The sequence below is a fragment of the Carlito syrichta genome, unplaced genomic scaffold (assembly GCF_000164805.1).
Source record: "Carlito syrichta isolate Samal-C Ts95f unplaced genomic scaffold, Tarsius_syrichta-2.0.1 Scaffold306891, whole genome shotgun sequence".
NCBI lineage: Eukaryota > Metazoa > Chordata > Mammalia > Primates > Tarsiidae > Carlito > Carlito syrichta.
Window position 1 is genome coordinate 565,480 of NW_007250987.1, and position 9,848 is coordinate 575,327.

Sequence of the window (9,848 nt, forward strand, 5' to 3'; positions counted from 1 at the left end):
AGGTCGAGGCTGCGGTGGCCAGGAGCGGCCACTGCACTCGAGTTTAGGCAACTGAGTGAGACTCCAACTCAAAAAGAAAAGAAAAAAGAAAAACTTACACGTTGTAATGCAACGAATGCTAATTTATCTGTCTCTTCCAGCACACTATAAACTTCTAGAGAGCAAAGATTACCCCTTATGTCTTGACAGGACACAAAGGAAGCTTTGAAAGCCCCTCCATATATTCTTTGCAAATATCCTCAGTCATGAAAAATCTTTTTTCTTTTTTTTTGAGTTGGAGTCTCACTCTGTCGCCCAGACTGGAGTGCAGTGGCCGCTCCTGGCCACCGCAGCCTCGACCTGCTGGGCTCTGGCGATCCTTCCGCCTCAGCCTTCCAAGCAGCTGGAATTACAGGCATGCGCTACCACGCCTGGCTGATTTTTTTATTTATTGTAGAGATGAAGTCTCGCTGCCCAGGCGGGTCTCGAACCCGCGGGCTCAGGCAATCCACTCACCTCAGCCTCCCAAAGGCACAGGATTACAGGCTGAGCCACCGAGCCCGGCTGAAAAATCTTTTTTCTAAAAATTAAATTTGGCCAAGTGTGGTGGCTCATGCCTATAATCCTAGCACTTTGGGAGGCTGAGGAGGGAGGATTGCTTGAGTCCTGGAGTTTGAGACCAGCCTAGACCTCGTCTCTACAAAAAAAAAAAAAAAAATTATGTGGGTGTGGAAGTGCACACCTGCAGTCCTGCTACTTGGGAGGCTGAGGTGGAAGAATAGCCAGAGTCCAAGAGGTCAAGGCCACAGTAAGCCATAATCATGCCACTGCACTCCAGCCTAGGCAACAGAATAAGACTCTGACTCAAAAGAAATAAAACAAAAAAGTAAATTTACTTCAAAGAATAATAACAAGTCTTAAAATCAAATCAGGAGGATTAAACAGGTAATTCATATATGAATTTTGGTATTTGAATATGAAAAAAGGTATCAGGATATAAGCAATAAAATAAAGGAGCAGCGTAGCACAGTTGTTAGGAATATGGATTCCAGAGCCAGAATGCCTGGGCTTGAGTCTGAGTTCTGCCAGTTATAAGCTGTGTGACCTTAAGCAAGGCACTGAACCCCTCTGTGCTTTACTTTCCTTATAAAATGGAGATATGGTAGCTAATAGGTTATTGGAGGGTTCAATGAGTTATTATATCAAAGTTCTTAAAACAATGCCTGGCATGTAGTGCTTGCTATTATTATTGTTTCCAATATTTCTGGACTAAATTTTTTTTTTTTTTTGAGTTGGAGTCTCACTTGGTCACCCAGACTGGAGTGCAGTGGCCGCTCCCGGCCACCACAGCCTCAACCTGCTGGGCTCCGGCGATCCTTCCGCCTCAGCCTTCCCAGTAGCCGGAATTACAGGTATGCGCTACCACGCCCGGCTGATTTTTTTGATTTATTGTAGAGATGAGGTCTCGATGCCCAGGCGGGTCTCAAACCCACGGGCTCAGGCAATCCACTCACCTCAGCCTCCCAAAGGTGCGGGATTACAGGCTGAGCCACAGAGCCCGGCTCTGGACTAAATTTTAAGGCCACTTTAGAAAGTGCATTTCACCGGGGCATGGTGGTGTGGGCCAGTAGTCCCAGTTACTCAGGAGGCTGAGGTGGGAGAATTGCTTGAGTCCAGGAATCAGACCATCCTGAGCAACATAGCAAGACTCTATTTCTAAAAAAATAGTTCTCATTGTTATTGGTCTGCCATGAGATAAGTAGCTTGAACCTCATACCAGGCTATAAATCAACTCTTTCAAAGGAGACTTTCTCAATGAAGGAAGTAGTATGTTGATTCACAGTCTGATGTTAAGTTCCTTATTTCACTTCAAACAAGCATAGTTCAGATTATACATGTATGTATATGTATATATACACATGTAAATATAAATATTGTAGAGTCATATCTTATATATAAGTAAAGTCATATATCATTTAACAAAAGGGATACATTCTAAGAAATGCCTCATTAGGTGTTTTCATTATGTGAACATCAGAGTATACTTACACAAAGCCTAGATGATATAGCCTACTGTACACCTAGACTATATAGTATAAGCTTATTGCTCTTAGCCTACAAATCTGTATAGCATGCTACATACTGTACTGTATTATGAAAATAAAAAGATGCAATACTACCAATTCTGGAGTAAAGTCTCTTTCTCCAAACCAATTACTCAGATATTCCAAGACGCTGGTTACTGTTGCCTAAAAAGTGGGGAGAGTCGGGGAAGAGCTGTATTAGTAAAAAACTATGAGTTCAACATAAGTTTCATTAAGTTTACCAGAAAGCAACTCTAATATTTAAAATGGCCTCATTCTTTAAACTTACAAAGAAAATGGTGATTTTAATAAGTGCAATTAGATGACTTACCTAGTGAGAAGAGTCTTTTAAAACGAACATTTTTACACTCTCAAATATCAACTAACACCTTGGTTTAAATCCTAGGATCTAGTTTGTAACTACTAATTTAGTTTGTAACTACTTGAAAAACTTCACATGCTGTTAAAAAATAGTATCTGAGGGCAACCCCTTCTGCTCCCCTTCTACTGTGGGAGCTTTTCTGTCCTCTCAATAAATCCTACTTTATCACTAAAAACAAACAACAAAAAAAAACCCAAAAACTATCTGCATAAATACCTTCAGTTTATTTACCTATTCAAATGAAATTAAAGTACAAATCTAACGAAAAAATTAGCTAGAGAAAGTTCTGTTTTAAAGCTATACTGATGGAATTTATCTAACTCTTGAAAATATTCCAGGGCTTATTCAAAGATAGTTGATGCTTATAAAAAGAAATCACACTGACTTTGTAAGTTTAAAAAAAATTTAGTATGTTTGCCACAATGTTTTTGTTTTTTTTTTTTGAGTTGGAGTCTTACTTTGTCGCCCAGACTGAAGTGCAGTGGACGCTCCCGGCCACCACAGCCTCGACCTGCTGGGCTCCGGCGATCCTTCCGCCTCAGCCTTACCGGTAGCAGGAATTACAGGCATGCGCTACCACGCCCGGCTGATTTTTTGATTTATTGTAGAGATGAGGTCTTGCTGCCCAGGCAGGTCTCGAACCCGCGGGCTCAGGCAATTCACTCATCTCAGCCTCCCAAAGGCGCGGATTACAGGCTGAGCCACCAAGCCCGGCTTGCCACATTTTAATGCAAATAATTAAGTAAAACTGTCAGTCGGTGTATTATTTCAAACAAAGTATAACTCACAAAAAAATTATCTTCTAAGAGTACCCAATGCTGTATTAAGGCAAAACAAGCTTTTGTTTGCTTTTTTTTTTTTTGAGTTGGAGTCTTACTCTGTGGCCCTGACTGTAGTGCAGTGGCTGTTCCTGGCCACCGCAGCCTCGACCTGCTGGGGCTCTGGCGATCCTTCGGCCTCAGCCTTCCAAGTAGCTGGAACTACAGGTGCGTGCTACCACGCCCGGCTAATTTTTTGACTTACTGTAGAGATGAGGTCTCGCCAAGTTGCCCAGGCGGGTCACGTACGCGGGCTCAGGCAATCCACTCACCTCAGTCTCCCAAAGCGCAGGATTACAGGCTGAGTCACCCAGCCAAGCCTGGCTTTTATTTGCTTTTTAAATGAATAACAAAAGAGTCCCTACTCCTAAAAGACAACAACTAATTCTTCCCTTTTGATCCAAGAAATTATATATTTCAATCTTAAGGGAATGTGCAGGACATCTAGACCTAGAAATGGCAATTTAACCTTAGTACAGATACCCCTTGACTTATGATAGGGTTACGTCCCAATAGACCATTGTAAAGATAAAAAACTATTAAGTGAAATCATTGTAAGTCAGGGACTGTTTGTATTTAATTCAAACCCCCAAATCTAAGACTTATAAATGAAATGTACAGAACAAAATACTCTAGCACCATGACTAAGAGCATGAGCTCTGGAGTTAGATTTACCTGGCACAAATCCCAGTGCTGCCTGCAAGTTACTTAACCTCAAATTTTGTTGCCTCATCTATAAAAAGTAGGTATCAATAACTGCCCATATAGGGTTGTAATAAGGATTAAATAACCAATGAGTAACTTAAAGTCTTGAATACTGTAAGAATTCCGTAAGTATAGTCAAATACTTTCATATACATTACAAACAAAAAAATGCACATATCTTTATTATTACATAAATTTTACCTGATTCATTCTGCTAACAATACTAAGCAAGGGAGGAAAACCAATCTGAAAGGAAAAAATGAGATTGAAATTTAATAATTGGTGTTATGAGCAGGGGCTTCATTTTTTCCCCCAAACTGGTGAATTTCTTGTCACCAGAAACAAAGAATAGATAAAAGAAAATTCTTTCATTGCCCATTATAAGACATTCAAGGAACTATTATGTTGGTAAGTCTGAAGAAAACAACATCTTGAAGTCTGAAGCATAAACTTTATTTTATTTATTTATTTTTTTTTTGAGTTGGAGTCACTCTGTCGCCCAGACTGGAGTGCAGTGGCATGCTCCCGGGCCACTGCAGCCTCGACCTGCTGGGCTTCAGCAATCCTTCTGCCTCAGCCTTTCTTTTTTCTTTCTTTTTTTTGAGTTGGGAGTCTCACTCTGTTGCTCAGACTAGAGTGCAGTGGCCGCTCCCGGCCACCGCAGCCTTGACCTGCTGGGGTTCTGGTGATCCTTCCACCTCAGCCTTCCAAGTAGCTGGAATTACAGGCACGCGCTACCATGCCCAACTCATTTTTTGATTTATTGTAGAGATGATTTATTGTAAGTTGCCCAGGCGGGTCGTGAACCCGTAGGCTCAGGCAATCCACTCACCTCAGCCTCCCAAGGTGCGGGATTACAGGATGAGCCACCAAGCCTGGCTTGCCTCAGCCTTTCAAGTAGCTAGAACTGCAGGCATGTGCTACCATGCCTGGCTAATTTTTTTGGTTTATTGTAGAGATGAGGTCTCGCCAAGTTGCCCAGGCGGGTCTCGCATCCTCGGGCTAGGCAATTCACTCACCTCGGCCTCCCAAAGCATGGGATTACAGGCTGAGCCACGGAGCCTGGCCAAGCATAAATTTTAAAATAAAGCATGCTTTTAGTTAACTAAAATGTTAAAAGGTGAAATTTTAAAAATGATACTCCTTAAAAAAGTTAACTTTTTAGCAAATATCATCAATAAAACTAGATGACATTAATATGTTGTATACAGTATTTCAAAATATTCAGCTAAAGCTAGCATTTGCAAGAATTAAAGACATTTGAATAAGAATATTTTTCTTTTTCTTTTTTCTTTTTTTGAGTTGGACTGTCACCCAGGCTGGGGTGCAGTCGACCTGCTGGGCTCTGGCGATCCTTCCACTTCAGCCTTCCAAGTAGCCGGAACTACAAGCACGTGCTACCAGTCCCAGATAATTTTTTTGATTTATTGTAGAGACAAGGTCTCACCAAGTTCCTGGACAGGTCTCGACCCTACCGGCTCAGGCAATCCACTCGCCTCAGCCTCCCAAAGTTCTGGGATTACAGCCTGAGCCACCGAGCCCGGCCTAGAAGGATATTTTCAAACCTAATTTGATTCAGATTAAAAAAATTGACTTTGGAGTTTGATGCTGGGATCAGTGTGTTGATTATGAAAACACACTGACTTGTGAGAAGCTTCAGAATAATAAACTCTTGCTTCCTTTTTTTTTTTGAGTTGGGGTCTCACTCTGTAATACAGGCTGAAGTGCAGTGCATAATCACAGTTCACCACAGCCTCGATCTCCTGGACTCAAAGCAATCCTTCCACCTCAGCCTCTGGAGTGACTGGGACTATAGATGTATGCCATCACACCTAGCTAATCTTTTATTTTTTGTAGAGACAAGGTCTCACAATGCTGCCTAGGTTTGTCTTGAATTCCTAGGCTCAAGCAATTCTTCTGCTTGGGCCTCCCAAAGTGCTGGGATTACCAGTGTGAACCACTGCACCTGGCCTTCGTATTTCCTTTCTGTAAGATATCTACTTATATTTTTTGATTTGTTTTGAGTAGGAGTCTCATTTTGTTGCTCAGGCTGGAGTGCAGTGGCACGCTCATGGCTGTAGCCTCAACCTGCTGGGTTCAGGTGATCCTTCTACTTCAGCCTTCCAAGTAGCTAGAACCACAGGTACATGCTACCACACACAGCTAATTTTTTGTTTTATTGCAGAAATGAGGTCTTGCCTAGTTGCCCGGGCTGGTCTTAAACCCCTGGGCTCGAACCCCTGGGCTCAGGCAATCCTTTGTATTTCCTTTCTGTAAGGTATCTATTTATATTTTTGTTGGGGGTGGGAGGACAGTCTTGATCTTTTTAGTGATTCCTGGAGCTCTTTACATTTAGGGGAAATATTAGTTTTAAATGGGAAAAACACAATGTGGCACCATATAGCAAACAATAAATACCTGCTGAACAGGACAGAACATGTTATAAGGAGTAAGTAGTAATACAGATGTATGCAGTGGGCTCTACAAGAACATTTGCAAACTTGGAAGCAGGTGAATCCTGAAAGACAAGGAGCTGGCTGCATAATTTATGATGAAAGCCATGTGAAATTTAAATACATCCTCAACATTTTATCTTTGGATTTTGCACTTTACTAAGCCCTTTAAAGTACCTCTCTCTAATTTTGTCTTATGCTTTCCTTTTTCCCCCGACTACTCATAACTTGTTTGTTCAATGCCTTATTATTTCAAAAAACTAAATCCTATTTAACTTATAAAATTATTACACAACTAAAGACGAAACCAACTAAAATAAGTCACAGTAAGCAGTTTCAGAAACTAGGCTGACACTTTGTAAATTAAAGAACTAATAAACTAAGTCAGGGCTTGCACACATTTTCTTCAAGAAGTCAGACAGTAAATATTTTGGGCTTTGCAAGCCATATATAGTCTCAGTCACACATTATTTGTTTCCTTTTACAGTCCTTTACAAAATTAAAAAGCATTATCAGCTCACAGGATTAAACAAACAGGCTGTGGAATGGATTTGGGCAGGTTGAAGTTTGCTGACCCCTTATACTGAGTGATGCATCAAAATTACAATGCTTTTTATGTTTTGTTTATTCATATATCACCTACTTGTACATAATCAATTCCAGGATTTTCATTAGTAGCTGGTCCAACAGCCCCTTCAGCATAAAACCTTTCACCCAGACAAAATTTTTTCCAGCCTTCTTCATCTTCAGATTTTGGCTGAAAGAAAAAATGAATTTACTTATTTCTATGTATTATTTTCATACTTAACAATATTTCCATCACAAAATTCATACATTAAAACTCTTAACTACTAGTACCTCAAAATATGACTGTATTTAGAGACAGAGCCTTTAAAGAGGTGATTAAATTGAAAGGAGGCCGTTAGATTGAGCCCTAATCCAATATGATTGGTATCCTTTTAGGAGGACATTTGAATGCACAGAGGTAACAGGGATTCCCACACACAGAGGAAAGACCAGGCAGGGACACAGGGAGAAGGTGGTCATCTGCAGGCAAAGGTGAAAGGCCTCAGAAAAAAAAAAAAATCAACCCTGCCAACATCTTGTTCTTGAACCTTCAACCTTCAAAACTATGAGAAAATAAAGAAAATAAATTAATATTGTTTAAGCCACCTATGTCTGTTATGGCAGCCCTAGCAAACCGTGCTTACACCATACGTGTGATGTTAGCTTAGGCCACACTTTAATGGCCACTGACAAGAAAGGATGTAAGCAAAAGAGGATGATAAAAATGCAAGTAAGTATGGGGAAAAGCCCTCAGAATGCTTACAAGAATGAAGGATACTCAATTCCAAGAAGGAGACATGATTACATACTTCACCTACTTGAAGAACTGTCCAAAGAGGGAATATACTCTATACTGCCAGACAGAAAAAGTAGGACCAGTTGGGAGAAGCATTCAGCTCAATATAATCACCTTAACAAAATAACTTTTACTTGTATCACATTGCACATTAGTCTGCATAGGTACATTTGTTCCTCCCGGGGGATAAATAGCTTTCAACGGGTTCTCAGGATGAACATGAAACAGTTAAAAATCTATTGATCTAGAACAATGTGTCTACCTCTTCCCATTATGCCATTAGGTCAAAGACTATTTCTGTTAGCACCGACTACCCAGATTATTAAATATAATAGATGCTTAACAAATGATCAGATAAGCAAATAAGCAAATGTTTACATTTACATAGTTGCCATCAGAGTGTGTTTTCTTTTTTTTTGAGTTGGAGTCTCTCTGTCACTAAGCTGGCACCATCACAGTGAGCCTTGACCTGCTAGGTTCAGGTGATCGTTCCGTCTCAGCCTCCTGAGTAGCTGGGATTATGATGTACACCACCACACCTGGATAATTTTTTAATTTTCTGTAGAGATGAGGTTTCACCATGTTGCCCAGGCTGGTCTTGAACTCCTGGGCTCAGACAATCCTCTTGTTTCAGCCTCCCGAAGTGCTGGGATTACAGGTGTGAGCCACTGTGCCCGGCCAGAGTGTGCTTTAAAATTTTTCATTTTATTACTTATATAATGTTTATACTTGCAATGATGAACATTTATAATTGCTACATAATATTCCACTGTTCTGATGGACTATAGTTTATTGAATCACTTATGTTAGGCCATTTCCATTTTTGACAAAATTACATTAAGTCATAATGTTATTGATGTGGCTTCTTTTTGAATTAGTGGACATATATCCAAAGGTCCTTACACTGAGTAGGAAAAAAGTACTATCTACCTCCCTACCTACTGCCCACACACATATACCCTTCCTACTGGGAAGGTATCAATGCACAGTAAAAAGAACATAGGTTTTAGAGTCAGACAAACCTGGGTTTAACCCTAGCCATGCTTTTTAATGAGTCAAATAACTTTTGGCAAGTGATAAGTTAGTTCCCATCACACTTTTCCTAGAATACAGCTCTCAAGTGGTATGCACATGCATATAGAGATGCTACATACTGCATTTCTCAGCTTTCGGCTGGTAGTCTCAGAAAGAATATGCAAGCAGCCATTTATCCCAACATGTCACCATGTTACAGATGTTAGGAAGCACTGCTTAGAGAAAGCTTCTAAAATCTGAAATCAGTCAGGCATGGTGGCTCATGCCTGCAATCTCAGCATTTTGGGAGGCTGAGGCAAGGACTGCTTGAGCATAGGAGTTCAAGATCAGCCTGGGCAATATAGCAAGACCTGTCTCTACAAAAAAAAAAAAAAAAAAAATTTAGTTGGGCATGGTGGTGCATGCCTGTCGTCCCAGCTACTCTGGAGGCCGAGGTGGAAGGATTGCCTGAGCCCAGGAGGTCAAGGCTGCAGTGAGCTGTGATCATGCCACACTGCACTCCAGCCTGGGCAACAGAGGAAGACCCTGACATAAGAAAAAAAAAATCTGAGCTGGGCTTGGTGGCTCAGCCTGTAATCCCGTGCCTTTGGGGGGCTGAAGTGAGTGGATTGCCTGAGCCCGCGGGTTCGTGACCCGCCTGGACAACTTGGTGAGACTTCATCTCTATAATAAATCAAAATGAGCCAGGCGTGGTAGTGCGCGCCTGTAGTTCCAGCTACTTGGAAGGCTGAGGTGGAAGGATCGCCGGAGCCCAGCAGGTCGAGGCTGCGGTGGCCAGGAGCGGCCACTGTACTCCAGTCTGGGTGACAGAGTGAGACTCCAACTCAAAAAAAAAAAAAAAATCTGAATCTATTAACCACCTGAAGCCATGTGCAAAATGTTGTGCATAGGTGCATTTTTTTCCTCTGAAGATAAATAACTTTCATTAGATTCTCAGAAGGAATATGAGCTCCTTTAACAGGTTAAAAGCTATAGCCCTGGAACAATGTATGCATGTTCTCCCAACTTCCTTTTTTTTTTTTTTTTTTT

The 9,848-nt window shown here is 41.1% G+C and overlaps 1 protein-coding gene across 3 annotated transcripts in view; it reads right to left on the bottom strand.

The window, feature by feature from the left end:
- Positions 1-9,848, bottom strand: part of GEMIN2 (gem nuclear organelle associated protein 2) — a 24,646-nt gene that overhangs the window by 9,736 nt on the left and 5,062 nt on the right. For 2 of the 3 annotated variants that reach the window (XM_021715242.1, XM_008063516.2), the window contains exons 5-7: positions 7,065-7,178; positions 4,170-4,214; positions 2,160-2,228 (exon numbers count right to left, since the gene is read on the bottom strand). In XM_021715242.1, coding sequence (XP_021570917.1) covers positions 2,160-2,228; positions 4,170-4,214; positions 7,065-7,178 — 228 coding nt within the window. The remainder of the gene's footprint in view (positions 1-2,159; positions 2,229-4,169; positions 4,215-7,064; positions 7,179-9,848) is intronic. The other variant, XM_021715241.1, reaches the window with a different exon arrangement.